General features: G+C 44.0%; 2 protein-coding genes across 6 annotated transcripts; both read right to left on the reverse strand.

Moving 5' to 3' along the window:
- Positions 1-1,930: 1,930 nt before the first annotated feature.
- On the reverse strand, positions 1,931-7,561 carry LOC133911474 (C-terminal binding protein AN-like). Of its 2 annotated transcripts, XM_062353726.1 has the most exons (7): positions 6,628-7,561; positions 4,991-5,159; positions 4,737-4,867; positions 3,457-4,251; positions 3,317-3,364; positions 2,477-2,593; positions 1,931-2,218 (listed from the first exon to the last, which is right to left on the reverse strand). In XM_062353726.1, the coding sequence occupies exons 1-7, from the start codon at positions 7,210-7,212 to the stop codon at positions 2,144-2,146; spliced, it is 1,920 nt and encodes a 639-aa protein (XP_062209710.1). In that variant the 5' UTR covers positions 7,213-7,561; the 3' UTR covers positions 1,931-2,143. The 2 variants fall into 2 exon arrangements, with proteins under 2 accessions (XP_062209710.1, XP_062209711.1); XM_062353727.1 differs by lacking the exon at positions 1,931-2,218 and having other exon boundaries at positions 2,476-2,593; positions 3,317-3,371.
- A 521-nt stretch (positions 7,562-8,082) lies between these two features.
- On the reverse strand, positions 8,083-11,811 carry LOC133911475 (uncharacterized). Of its 4 annotated transcripts, XR_009908658.1 has the most exons (10): positions 11,417-11,811; positions 11,258-11,310; positions 10,789-10,848; positions 10,386-10,463; positions 10,021-10,150; positions 9,815-9,867; positions 9,373-9,537; positions 8,694-8,921; positions 8,497-8,573; positions 8,083-8,403 (listed from the first exon to the last, which is right to left on the reverse strand). XR_009908658.1 is itself a non-coding variant. In XM_062353728.1 (8 exons), exons 1-8 carry the CDS (start codon positions 11,754-11,756, stop codon positions 8,775-8,777), a joined length of 1,026 nt encoding a protein of 341 aa, XP_062209712.1. In that variant the 5' UTR covers positions 11,757-11,811; the 3' UTR covers positions 8,083-8,774. The 4 variants fall into 4 exon arrangements, 1 of the variants encoding a protein (XP_062209712.1); XR_009908656.1 differs by having other exon boundaries at positions 8,083-8,573; XR_009908657.1 differs by having other exon boundaries at positions 8,497-8,921.
- Between the last annotated feature and the right edge of the window lie 3,303 nt (positions 11,812-15,114).

Raw genomic sequence — 15,114 nt, forward strand, 5'->3', positions numbered from 1 at the left:
TTCCGAGAATAGGTGGAATTCTTTTCATACTGAAAATCCTGATTAATGCGCAATGCTGACGTCACAGGCTGACTGGGCTCTGACTGGGCATCCACTGCTGACTGGGCTAGGCCACGTAGGATAGGGACATCCACGTGGCGCGCTGATGTGTCCCTGCTGCTGACTGGGTTTAAGAGGGACACGTGGCGCAATCTGGACGGCTAGTGAAGGGGTATCTTTGCGATCTAATCAGGAGCGTTCAAAGGGGATCCGACGGCTGAGATTGATTGGGGGGGGGGGGGGAACAGGCCGGCGGCGATCGAAACACGGCGGCGCCGCCTCGGATCTCGCCGGAGAGTCGCCGGAGACACGCTAAACCACGCTACGGATCACTAGAACCTACGGCGAGCGGTGGAAAACGAATGGGGGCACACGGGGAGTCTCACTAGGGGATTCTCGACGGGCGGGGAGGTCACGGCGGCAGTCGGCGACGAAGAGGGGCGGCGGCGATGCTCGGAACTCGACGGGGACCTGGCTGCGACGGCGAAGAGACGAAATCGACGGGCGCGGAAGCTTCCTGGGAGACATGCGGTGCCGGAGAAAAGGTTAGCTGACCGCGGGGACCTTCGGGCGATGCTAGAGACGGAGGAGGGCGGCGGCGCTTACCGGCGAGCGGAGAGAGCTCGGTCCGACGGCGGAGAGGCGTCGGCGAGCCGCAAAACGGGCTCCTCCCGCTACTGCGAAGCTGGCGGCGAGCTCGGACGCGGCGGGGAGGTTCGGTGCAGGGGGTTGCTCGGCGACGGCGGCGGCTATGGCGCTCGGCGAGCTCGGGTTTTTCTTGCGCGTGTGCAGGGGGAGAAAGCGGCGCTGCTGGGGATATATAGGCGAGGCAGGCGCGGGTTGTTGCGGGGCGTAGCGCGTAGGGCGGGCGGCGCGGCGAAATCGGACTCGGCGCGGCAGCTGCGGGTTCGGTTTGGATACGGCGCGGGCTGTTGCGGGGCGCGGCGGAGCCGACAGAGCCGACAAGCGGGTCCCACCGGTCAGCGACGCACGCGCGGGGTGGGCTGGGCCGGAAGCAGACGGCGCTTTGGGCTGGGCCACGGCGAGAAAACGGGCGTCACAGCCCACTCCGTCACCCCCCCCCCTCTTCCCCTCTGCTACAGTACATAAGGGCGAAACAAGAGTGATTTTTGTTCTGGCGCCAATCTCGTTGGCTCCCTCTCTCCAGTGTCCACTCTGATGCCGGAAGGGATTGTGAGCCATGAGATTGGTGTCCGATGTATATATCCCTTCTTTTTAACATAGATTTAGATAGGTTAGGGTTAAAAATCCCCACAACGACGACGTCAGTTGGGGTTGTTTTGCTCCTCCTCGGCTTCTCTGGCGATGGCGACAGTGTTTCTTCGGTGACAAACGACTAAAGTTTGTTTTGCTCTACCTTGTTGCGAATAGGATGGAGCTTTTGTTTGTTCCCGTTTATGAGTGGTGCTTCCAAACCGTTGGCTTCGCCGACGGCAACAGAATCAATTTCTAGACGATTGTGGCTAGAGTTACAGCGTAGTTCTTTTCTAGGCCACTTCTCTTGTTTGAAGGTGTTGGTGCCAGTTCCCTTTCCCTGTAGTGTCCGACGAGGTAGCGGCAAATGGTCTTTCAATGGCTTAGATGCACCCTCAAGTTAGGGAGTTAGATGATGCGACAACTTTCAAGGTTTGAAGCCCCTAGTCGGTATGGCAGGTATGGCAGTGGAGCTCTGACGCCGGCAGTCATCTACGGCCGCAATCGGAGATGCAGATATTGTGGTTGCAAATGACCCTCATGGACTCCAATGTAATTTTTCTTTTTCTTAGGGTCTTTGGTGCAAACTGGGGATATACTGTGATACTTTGTTAATATAATTCCATCCCTTCGGGGGGGAAAAAAAGAGAACTACCTCATTGTGAAAAGACAAGGATAACAGCAATACTAAAAGCACTTCACAAGCCTTCTTACACATTCCACACTTACAAACGTGCTGCCGTGCTGGACATACATGCTGTGCCTACAGGGTCACTATATTAGAAAAGCCAAAATTGGGTACTTGCTTCAGCAGAGAGAGGAGTTTGGGAGCAAATCAAATCAAATCAAACAACGAGGAGTCAGTTCACTTATCCAGTCCCCAGCATGGCTAATCTAGCCACCGAGTGACACCATCTTCTTCACTCGCAGCTGCAAGGATCTCGATACAGACGTCCAATACAGCCTACAGAAAATTCCAACCAGTTGAGGCTGAGTATTAACCGATAAAATATTTGAGCCAAAAAAAAGGGCAACTTCTACTATTTCCCAGTGTTCGAGGGCACTACATAGTATAAAGGAATTAAGGAAAAGAGCAGCATCCTTAAATCTCATTAGCATTGAAAGAGAAGGATGAAGGAGATTATATGCATGGAATGATGGAAACGGACACTGCTACATCTTAGTTTTCTTTGCCCAGAATAGCAATTAGAAAGGTGCTTACCGAAGGATTTCTGCAATTGATAAGCTTACAACCCTCCAGCAAGGAACCATTCAGCATCCAGCTCTCCCAAACATCGAAAGAATGACTTGCAAACACAAACTCTGTCTTCCTATTAATCTGTAAAATAGAAAAATTCATGAAGAACATCAGCAAACATAGGCACCAAAAAACATGCCAAAAGAATGCCTCTATTTCTATCATGTTTACTAGCTCCAACAGAATCAAGTTTTTTCTTTCTTGAAACTAGGGAACGATATAATTTCAAAAAAAAGGTTGATAAAGGAAACTGGAAAAATGGCACCGGCAGGAGCAGGCCCTCTTTGCATATTAGACCTCTACTTTAAAGCAGATAATGTAAACATGAATTGTACAGAGTAGAGGATTCCACATTTCCTAGGTACAAACTTGAGGGACGCTTTCTCATTTCATTCGCGAGGAGCTGGATGAGAAGAAATTCTCATGTCCAATATAGCAGTAGAGATGGCACTTGAGGGTGCAAGCATCAAATAGGCACTGCTGACAGAAGCACCAAATAATTCATTTTCAACGCAAATCTAATTTAAAATGTGGGCATTAGGTAGACGTCTGGTCAACAAATTACGTATTGAGGCCTATGTGCTCATTATATCATACTGTATGGATGACAACTTTTCTAAGGTTTTTTGATAAATATAATTTATGTCAACAGACAATAGAGCAGATTTTGTACATCAGCTTGGTTACTAGTGTCATACGTTTCAAAATAGTACAACATCCAGCATCTCACAATTTTCATCCAAACGGTAAAATATAGCTACTAGCCTACATTCAAATAGCCAGAGTCAGAGATAGGGCTTATACCTGCAGTAGTTTACCACCGGCAACGAAGGACCGCAGACCCATAGTATCCTGAAAAGTACATGTCCTGTAAGAGCCTGCTTATGCATAATATTGAAGCAAGTTTGAAAATCAAAGGTCGGGAAGGGGGGCTATAGCCATACCTTGTTTTTGAAGGTAACTAGGAACTGAGCAGCAGGGTCCCTGTTTGTAGCATTTGACACGATATCAAGGATCCAGCCACCACCACCAGCTGCTCTCTGTCTTGCAACATGGTATCCTGAACTATCTTTTGGTCTCAAAGCTACAACAAAACCATCTTTCAGTTTATCAGGATACTTCCTACTGAGCAGTATAGGCAACTTCTTCTCGGAAGTTATTTCCATGGGGGATTCAGCAGGAGATTTCTGCTTGTATTTTGAGTCCTCAGGTGAGGCAAAACGTGAACTGGAACTTAAAACCTGGTCCCTGCTACTCATTGCAGTGTCATCATCTTTTCGTGAGGAATAATTACTGTCACTTTCTACAGTAGACAAGTCATCCGGTTTCTGTTGAGATCTGCGGTGAGCAGGCCTCTTTTTCCCTTTCTTTCCTGAACGACTACGCCTTCCTTCAGATCGGGAGCCAATGTTTACAGATTGTCCTGAAGCTTGAGGCTCTTTATGGTGGGATATGACTCTTTTCTTTTCATACTCCAGAGTTAAGTGGCTTTCATTTGTCTGCTGTTCAACATCAAAGCCCTGTGACTGGCTATCTTTTGCCCGTGTGTCTAGATGATCATCTTTATTTCCAGCTTCACTGATTTCCTCATCTTCGTCAGAAATTGCACTATTTGGAACAACACCATCAAAGAAAAAGGACTGTAGTATCGTGATTGCTTTCTCTCTTATTTCCATCCACACTTCTTCGCTGTAGTCTGCACTCCGCGGAAGAATTAAAACATTTGGCATCTCCCTCACCTGTAAACAATAAGGATTAGCCATCTCTTTGCAGGGAAACATGTAACACAACCATAGCAATACAAAAGGGACACCAGCTATTTGTCATTATCTGCCAGAACATTAAATGTTACTCTTTTTGAACAGAGAATGTCCAGTAGCTGGTCATGTAAGCTACTTGTAGTACATAAATCAAGTCCCACATTAAAATATCACTGCACATCCTATCCCAACTGAGATTTTTAACTATGTGGAATAATATACAGATATTACAATGTCAAAAGACTGTAAAATGTTAAAGCTCAACAGGCAAAATATAGGGCACTCGAAATAATGGAACTTTTATCTGACCTTTTCTTCAGCGAGTACCTTAGTTCTAACCACACCAGGAAGACTGGAAGAATGTAACATTATAAATGACGAAATAGTTTGATGGTAGATAAATTTATTCATCCTAAATGACCATTTACAAACATTATTTAATATTCTGATTCTAGTTTTCGTACCCATGCTTCCATCCATTGTGGACCTTCAGCACCATCCAATGCACAACCAGCTATGGTACCATCAATCAAGAGCTCTTTGAGTGCACAATCATCAATTAGCTGGCAACTGCCAGTATTGACTACAAAAGCTCCTGCGGGATTCCAAAAAGGTCCAATGATAGGATGTTGTGTAACTAATTAAAGAATCTATATATGCACTGTTTCAGACTGCAGGAAGCATCGTAATGCAACTAAAGAAGAAAGTAAAACCTTACCAGGTTTTATGTGCCGCAGGCAGTCAGCGTTAAGTATATGCATGGTGTCATTTGTTAATGCGCAATGCAGTGAAACAAGGTCACTTGCTGCTAATAAATCATTGAGAGTATCCATTCTCCTCGCTGCAGATGGAAATACAATAGAAGGTCGCTTTGCTTTCCCATTGGCCTTCAACAGATGTGACAGAAGAGTCAGATTGTCAGAACATTCACAACAGTACTCTAACCTTACACTTACTGCCATAACTGTTGTTCAACATCAGTACATAAGGAAGACAAGTATGAGTTGAAAAACAGCTCAAATACCATGATGTTTGTAGCGTGAGGAATAGGCTGAGAATATTAAATTATGAACTTGGTAATAGTATCATTAATGGAACACAACCATATTGCACTTGAAGACTGATGATTAGTTTAACTTACAGAATTATTTTCGGTTACCTTTTAAACTGCCACCCATAAGTTACTGCTGTCCATTTTACTACTTTATCCTTATGAAAGAAATAGTGAGTAGTAATCATAGTATTTCAGTTTACCTAGCCTATACAGCAATCCCCTCCAAACAAACTAAGGAATGAGGGGGCAATTATTTTTTTACCACCCTCCCGGATGGCACACTCTGAAACACCACCCTACAGGATGTTCTCCCCTATTTACCACTTGCGCCCACGTGAATACACTGTTAACGTTATGAACAGTACTCAAGAGCTAAAAAAATATACTAAAAAATATGTCAATTTTTGTACATACTCTATAATTCATAAGCAACCCATTTTAACTGGAATCACCTAAAAATCTTATGTAAAATTCAAACTAAAATTCCCTAAAAGATGCTACTTTTGCAACTTCTAGCAATTTGTAGGCCTCACAAAAATTCCCAAAAAATCTGAAAAATCACTAATATTCCTCTAATGTGATGTACAATTTACAAAATTATTTCTCACCCTAGGTTATAAGTGAAAAAGTGACTTCCAACCTAGGTTACTGATAAATGGGCATTAAAAGGAACTCATTTTTTTACCTTATAATAGGGTGGTAAATAGTTTTATAAATTAGTACATCACATTAGAGGAATATTAGTGATTTTTTTCAGATTTTTTGGGAATTTTTGTGAGGCCTACAAATTGCTAGAAGTTACAAAAGTAGCACCATTTGAGGAATTTTAGTTTGAATTCTACACAATATTTTTAGGTGGATCTACTTAAAATGGGTTAATTATGAATTATAAAGCATGTATAAAAATCGACACATTTTTTAATGCATTTTTTTAGCTCTCAGGTACTGTTTATAACGTTAACTGTGTATTCACGTGGGCCCGGGTGGTAAATGGGGGATAACATCCGGTAGGGTGGTGTTTCAGAGTTGCCATCCGGGAGGGTGGTAAAAAAGTAATTGCCCCAAGGAATGAGACCATTTCAATTCAATACTACATTCCAATTTTTGGACTGTCCCATCATCTTTCATAGCTTCAATTTTACAAAATTGTACAATTCGAAAACCCAATCTAGTTATAGTTGAAATTAGCCAAACCAGCAATGCAAGCATTAGGATCCAAATGTTTAAGAACTGTGCAAGTAATAATAGGAACTAGTAAGCAGATCAAACAATAGAAGCGTAGGAAGTAGTAGACCCAGTACTGTATAGCGCGGATCGAAGTAGAGCACGCTCATCCGGAAAGCGAGGCTGCGAGTTGCGAGGCATCGGGCAGCGGCGGAACGGCCAATGATGCCAAGCACGAGGCCGCGGCAGCGCCGCATGCCGCGGCACATCGGCTGGACGGAACCCAGCCAGCCGGCAGCGACTGCGGCCGGGACCGAGGAGGCGTGGCGCGACAGCAGATGGGTCCGGCGGAGCAGACCCAGGATGAGCGCCATGACGGTGTCGGCGACCTCCTCGGCGCGGTTGGCGTCGACGTGCACGAGGCGGAGGCCCAGGTCCGCGGCGACCGCGGCGTCGGCCGCGCGGTCCGCGGAGCCGAGGCAGAGCAGGAGCTGCCACGGGCGGAGTCGGCGCTGGGCCGCGCGCGGGAGGAAGGCAAGGGAGGGGAGCAGCACGGCGGCGGCGGCCTCGACGCGGCCGGAGGCGACGGCGGAGAGGGGCACGTGCTCGACCGCGGCCACGCCGGCCAAACCCTCCTGCTCCAGCGAGGTGTCGTCGAGGCAGTTCAGCGACACCACCAGCGCCTGGGCCCCGACGCCGCCAGGCGCCGGCGAATGGGCCATCCTGCTCAGCTTGGGGCGGCCGGATCGGGAGCGGGGAAGGCTGTGGCGCGGGTTTTGGTCCAGGACTCCGTCCCCGGCCGGGGGCTTTGCTTTGGGGGGAGGACTGCAGGTGTCAGAGTTGTAGCCCCACCGAGTTCACGTGGGGAGCCTTGCAGCCGTCGGATCTGTCATTCTGCATCGGACCGCGGTTATGCTCGTGTCTCTCCTCCCTCGTGATGCGGTGCACGGTAGTAACTCTGCTGTCCGGTGACATTCTGTGTGGAATATTCGTCGGTGGCTGCCGACGTGCGTCGTGGGAAGAGTGCAGCGAGAGCACCTGCTGCTCAGCCGGATGGATCACCTCACTTCACTCTTTTGAAGTCACTGCGACTTCAATTTAAACCGAAAATATTGCATAGTTAATCAGAAAATATTACATAACTACTAAACTAGTTATGAAACAAAAAACATAGCATAACTAACCGGAAAGCTTTGAATTTTAATGAAATTAAGATTCAATTTTGAACAACGATCATAGATTATACAACTCTTAAGATAAAATCATCCTATGACTTCAAAAGGTAAAGTCAGAGAATCATGATCCAACCATGACCGAGTGATGAGGACACAGGTGTTGGAGTAAGAGGCTCGACGGCGGACGTGGTCGCACTGTCACACGAGCAACTACGTGCACCGTTTTAGTTATTACAAATCCTCTGTTGCTTCGTATTTTCGTGTTAAACAATCTCGACAGGCGAGTAAGAACCCGATTTCTTTTTCTTTTCTTTTGTTGAAGGGATTGTGTGCAGGAACCTGAATTGGAACAGCGGGCTGTGCAGGTAAGACGATAGCAACCTGACATCAGAAAGATGTTAACCCTGCAACTGGAGCTCACTCAACTGAGGGGTCGAAGCTAAAGACCATGAACATTCAGTACATATATGGTGAGCAAACACGGTATCCAAAGCACAACAAGCGTCAAGCATGAGTATTCTGGTGCTTTGATTCAGCTCATCCACAAAACACCAGGCAACTAACATATAGCCATCAGAGATCGCTACTGAAGAATAGTCATTGTCAGTGAATGCTACTGGACAACTGTTCAGACAAATGAAATTGTCGCTTTGCGACACCACAAAGGCATGAATGCTGGCACCAGATGACAAGAATGTATTGCAGTATGGGTTCCAATCTTCTTGCTGCAAATTTTGCCTTGGCGTGCTACCAAGATTCAGGCAGTTGTGCTTGCCCTTAGCTGTGCTGTGCTTCAGAGTTCAGTAACAAAATTGGGTCCAGAAAGATTACCTTTTCCACTGGTATCCCACGAACATCTGGGTGTTTATACAGTACTGCTTCAGATGCAGATGATGCCATAAACACACCTTGAAGTAAAAAGACGAGAATGACAAGATTTTCAATGTGCCGGATGGGCGCATAGGATGCTAGCCGATCCAGTAATGAAGTACGGTGAATGGTACCCACCGACAGCTGAGCTTACTCACCAGAGGTTAAAGGAGCATGGAGAGAGGGGATAGACAAGTTGTTGAATAAAATTAGGTGCAACTAGAAGAAAATGTCCGTCCTCACGCAAGCTCGCAAGGTACCCATTGTTTCACTTTTGCGCTCAGCTCACCAGGAACTGAAGCCGACCACTCATCCAAGTCTGGAAGTGGACCCGTCAGTGCAACATAATTTACACTCTCTTTCTCTGATAGTCTCTTCCAATTTAGCTGCAATTAATGGTCATATCAGCAGAACGGTCTAGAGCAAGTGACATAATAATGCTCCATAAGCATAGTTAGCCAAAACAAGTGGCAAGCAAACTGGCATCCAATGCTAATAGTTCCTTTATTCTACGAGCCTATAGGCTACAGCATGATGCTCAAAACTTTTTCACGTTTACAAAAGAGATGTGTAAAGATCATATGGTACCCGTAAAATAATAATTCATCACTAACAAGTAAATGGAGGTGCATTATATTTAATGCAGATCCGTACAAATATTGGATGGCAAGGAAAGATGATAACTGTACAAAACAACAAACACAAACTATTTCATATTTTAAAAATTGCTGCTTAAAATATATTCTGTCACCAAGTAGTAGCAGTTGAAAATAAATATATTCAGTAATTAAGGTGTAAATATGCGTATGGCTAATAAATTGCATCATATGGTCATACCTGCCCAGGAAATGCGGAACATAGTGCCTTAATTGTAGGATTTTGAACCCAGGACGAAGGACTGCTATCTTCTGTAAGAGATACAGCAGCATCTGCTCCGCCACAATTCACTATAATTCTACCATCTGGCATTAATTTTTTTGCAATTTGCAACCAAGTTTCAACCTGTAGCAAGATTGAAATTAAAAATTAGCACAGAATAAAAACTCTGGTAGTGTGTTGAGAGTAAGGAAAGCTCCAAAAAGTACAATCAGGAATCTGGTAAAAGGCGCAGCTACATTTTCAGATGTTCCTATAATAGTTTTTTAATCCGTTTACCTAACTTAATTTTGTTACACGTCATAGGATAAAAATAATAATACTCAGAACTAAAAAGTTGATAAGCCAACCAACACAATATACAGAATAATAATTAATAAAAGATATGAGAAAGGATATTTACTTCTTGTAGCTGGGGTATGATCTTTCCATCACCAAACAAGTCTACAACAATTCCTACAGACATGTTTTAAAAAAAAATCAAGTGGCAGCATTCTAACACTGGTCGAATAGCACAGACTTTACTGTTAACCACATATAAATCAAATTATGTACTTGAAAATAAGGCAGTAAAACACATATTCCATTTGCATCAGGTTAGTTATTCACCAGCAAATCCTCCTTCAATTGCAGCTGATGGAGAAAGTGCATCACCAATGCGCACAGAAAGTGAACCACCTGATTCTGTAGTCTTCTCTAAATCAGACATACCAAAATAATCCCTTGACAATTCAATTATCTGTCATGGAACACGATCAGCTTTTCAAATATGAAATTTGGGTACATGAAAAGAATATGCATAAAGCACAATAGATAAGGCTGCAAGACAAGTTTAGCATAACCACGGATATATTATTATGTTCTCCTGACAAGTCGATAACAGACCATTCGCATGATTGATATTAGTAAAATTATCAGAACTTTAAGCATTGTGATGATTAAACGAAAAAGTGACTGATGAGAAGAGTTGCCACCATAGGATCAATCTCCCAGCCGACAAGTTGTAACCAAGGCCAAAACTTTAGCATCAGATGTGCTGCTGTCCCAGCACCCTGAAAGAACCAGGGAGACGAGATAGTCATTAGGCATACACTATTTACCGAGAGTGTGAAGAGCAGAGTATCAAAATAAGAGTGTGTATGGTTTTTGCCTAAAATAAATCACTTATTGAGCTTATGGGGAACGTGATGTGCTCATAGAAAGTCTGGTCAGAAATGGTGAATCATAGAAAGTCTGGTTAGAAAACATCCCTTCATCAATCCCCCCCATAAGCATGCTATGATTTTTGCCTAATGCCTAGTACTTTGCAGGAAAAATAGAAAGTATGGCTAACAGGAAAAATAGGTTGCCATTGTCGTCATGCAACAAGTGATTTACCAAACCTAGAAGTGCAACAGGACCGCGAGGGACAATAGCTGGCAGGCTCACGAACTCATCCTGAATAATAGCAAAGGTGACAAGCATTAGCATTCAAAAGCCATTCAGGAAAGATACGCAAGCCAAAGAGTAGGAAAGGAAACACAAAGTGCCTTTACTGATGTGATGAAGTCCTTACATGCATGGTTCATGCTAATACTACTAGTGTATTGGCACCTAAATTCTGAATCTCTGATCAAGTGCTCATGTTGAGAGACCGTAAGGTATAAACATCATCAAACATCAAATCCAAATGCCAATAGCACTCGATAATATGCTCTTATCTAGTCATCTAAACAATGGCATAGCACTGTGCTATTTTTTAATTTATATTTTTTGCAGTAGATGGTATAGCAGTGTGCTAGTGACGACACTAATAATCTAAGTCCCGAGTCGTTACAGGTGTATTAGTTTAGCCAAGTGTACATACCCAATACGAGTTGGTCCAAACACTGGTTTTCGGGAGAATGCTGTGGACATTCCCTGCACGACACAACCAAAAACCGAGCTCCAACTGATCAGCAGGCCATTCCAAGTTTAATTTACAGCTGATGAACCAAGTAGCAACAGGCAATTAACCCATGCGTACGGCTTTGGTCGAGGACGAGGTAGCGCGCGGCGGGCGAGTCGATGACCATGATGACCTCGTTGAAGTCGCTGCGGTTGACCGCGAGGAGTGTGAACTCCTCCTCCTGCCGCTGCTCCTGCGGCGCTTGCTCCTCGGCGGCTGGGGGAGCGGGAGGGGCCGATACCTCGCTGCCGCCTCCGTCCGGCGCGCAGGCGCAGTAGAGCCGCGCGGTGCGTGGTAGGCGGCGCGGGAGGGGCGCGAGGCGGCGATGGGGTTGGTGCTTGGCGTGGAGGCGGCGGGCGCGGTGTTGGAGGAGGTGGCCGCGGAGCGGGGAGGAGGTTAGCGGCGTGACGGTGGCCATTGCTGGCAGATAGACTGCGCGCTGCGGAGATAGAGAAATGGAGGAGGTTAAGGAATGGGATATAAGACTACCGAAAATTGCATCTATACCATCACTTTAAAGCCCATTTTCATCCATACCACCACCCCGTGTCACTAACATATGGGCCCGGGTCCGTTTGTCATAGACACGGGTGATGGTATGGATGAAAATGGGCTTCAAAGTGATGGTATAGATGCAATTTGCCCATAAAACTATCCCAACCCATTACCGTCCGCGCCCAGAATTCTTTCACGAAAGAATTTTTATTTTTTAAACGTTTTAATAAAAAAAATTATAATTTCTGTCACGAAAGAATTTTTAAAATCATTTTCTTCTGGACAGGATTCTCTCTCCTTTATTTTCACAAATCCTTTCAAAAAAAAAGCTATTAAAAATTAGAGAAAATAAAATGAATAAGAATAGAAAAAAGAATCAGAAAAAAAATGAAATAAAGAGAGTATGATTGGATGTTCTAAGAACCTCATTTCACACCGTTCAAAACCCACCGGCGGGGAGGGTTTGGACAGGATGCAGCTGAAAATACATGTGAAATTACGATTTTGCCTTCAGAAAAGTATCTTGATATATCGTGCTCTCCATTGCAGCCATCATCAGTTCAAAGAGATGAAACTAGTTGTCGCTCCCACTCTCTCACTCAGATCACATGCAACCTCTCCCAGCCCTCCTGCTCCATCACTCATATTCCATGCATGCTGCAGCAAGTTGACCAAACTTCGTCACCGCAGCCGTCAGCCGATCCGAGCAGGTCTCAATTTCTCTTTTCTTCTCGCTGCAAGTTGTTCGCATGCTAATTTGTGCTGACTTATTTGTTCACAACTCACCACTGATTGATGCATGCTTTTGTCTAAATCATTTATGTTTCTCCCCGAACTAAAATTGTTCATTGCTTCTTGCACAAATCTGAAGCTTTTGTGTACAGGATTTGGGAGGAAATAGGTCGTTTGTTTCCTTTCTTTTAAATTATACCGTATAATTAACAAGTTCTCCACCTGGCATACTTAATATGGCCTTCCATGATTACCTTTTAACTTGATATACATGCATTCTTTTGGTCCATGCATCAATGCACAATAGATAGATTATGTCACTTGTGTGTTTACATGCTTGACATCGACTGACACTAGACAGTAGATGGAATATACAAACTGCATTTTCAAGGGAAGATGAACCATCTTTATGTACATGTAGACATGACACTACTTAGATTTAGGAATTTACCTCAATTGATGTAGCTACTATTTTGTATTACTAACACTCCCTCGTATTCAAATGAGGCAATGGCTCCCGGGTGTGTTAATATCTTGATGTACCATGAGGGTTCTTTTTCAAAGTGCTGACAATCGAATTGGCATGTTGTGAAGAATTTCGGTTCTGAAAGTTTTCTGGTTGACTATGAACAGTAACCACAACTAGATAAACAGTAATCTCCGACCAATAAACAGTGATTTCAGGCTAGTGAACACGATCAATGGTCATGATCAATGACCAGGCGACCAGTGATCATGGTTTGTTCTTGCAGTTGGTCTCTGGATAGATGGAAGAGTTGATCGAATCTAAAGAAGATCAAACTATATTAAAGCGTATTTGGGTAGATATATGGGTGTTTTACATGTTCAAATAGGAAATATATGTTTGTTATAGAAAGTTTGGAGATCAGGTAGACATAGCCGAATTATATCTGTAGGTACTGTTTGGTTTGAATTAGGAATCCTGATCTCTTACGGCTAAGACCTGCTGCCCTTTAAATATGAGAGGATCGTGGACGATTGAGAACATCAACCAATCGATCAAATCAATCTACTTTACCTTTCATTTTTTTGTCTAATTCCTGTAGTCTCGTTCTCTTTCCAATCTATATTGCTACATGTTCTTGATTCCAACAACCAAAGACAAGTCGCCGGCCATTTGCACTCTGACGGGGTCCCTCCCGAGAGTGGGTAACGACAAAGGTCTGGCGACACAGTATCACGACCGGGTATCCTAGGTGCTGCTCGTCGAATATTGCACACAAGGTACTCTGTGTGTTGGCATGGCAACTTTTCACGTCAACACAAAGGAAGATGCACTAACTTATGATGGAGGTGAAGTCTCCCTTTCTCGAAATATTGAGAAGGATGTAATGTCCTACTTTCATGTTGTGCAACTAGCAAAAGGTGTAGGCTTCAAGGATGGTGACACTCTGTTCCATGTTATTCCTAGTTGTAGTATTGAAGGTGGTATAGACTAGCTCACAGATGACAGATATGTTTCTGAAATAATGAAGTTCGCAAATCAAAACAACTATTTAGAGATTTACATTCAGTATAATGAACATGTTGTTAGTGGCTATCCAACAGTTAGTGACGCTACCCAACAAGACAGCACCATCCAGTCTGCATTTACCCAAGAACTTGAGGTTCAAAAGTAGATTGATGAAAGGATGAATCAATTGTTCCCTATGCTTACTAAATTTACTGAATTTAGCCGGGGTCAGATTGCGAAGACAACGCTTAAAAATTGGTCAGTATGTAGCAATGCTTAACCTGTTCTTTACCACTCCTGATGACTTCAAACCTGAGTTTATTTGTCAGGTGCTTCATTGTGGTAAATAAATGGTGTGTATACAGCTCTAGTGACCTATTATGTGTAGTATCCTGTAATAAATCTTTACATCGAAGGTCAATGGCAAAGCGTGGTTGAAACTTGCTATTTTTTTGTGATGTGTACTATGAGGTGGCATGCAGTCACTTAGAAGACTAAGTGGAAATTTTGTTGTAAATGATTATGTGCAGTTATGGAGTTTCTGTATCTAGTATGCTTTCATGAACAGATGTTTAAAAGCAAGCTTTGTCAATATTTTTGTTGTGTACATGCTGGCACTAGAAGTGATATGTACAAGCAGATTGATGAACAAATTAAGTTTTATTTTGTCGTATTGGCACGAGAAGTCATGCTGCTATGAGAGCTATGTAACCTTTTTTTTTTATGATGAAGGGTATTGTAGTCAACTAAAATGTTATTCCCAATTTTTATCCCAGTGCATGATAAATATTGGTATAGGAAAAGAATCTCATATCCCTATCCCAAACCTACCCCTTCATAACCCATCTCATTTCCCAATCTCTTTCCCACCCTCCATCTAAACGCCACCTTAAGATCTACAAAGTTTGGGAAGATACAAGCCCATAAGTGGCGACCAAAATCTAAGAAACAAGCATAGTTAGTTATGTTACGCGTATCCGCATCAGATACTCTACCTTCGTGATGAAAGGAACACACTGAGAAGGTGAGGAATTCGAGGACATACAGGCCGATGGGGTCGAGTTCTAGGCAAAGG

Source organism: Phragmites australis, chromosome 3 (genome assembly GCF_958298935.1).
Source record: "Phragmites australis chromosome 3, lpPhrAust1.1, whole genome shotgun sequence".
NCBI classification, from domain to species: domain Eukaryota; kingdom Viridiplantae; phylum Streptophyta; class Magnoliopsida; order Poales; family Poaceae; genus Phragmites; species Phragmites australis.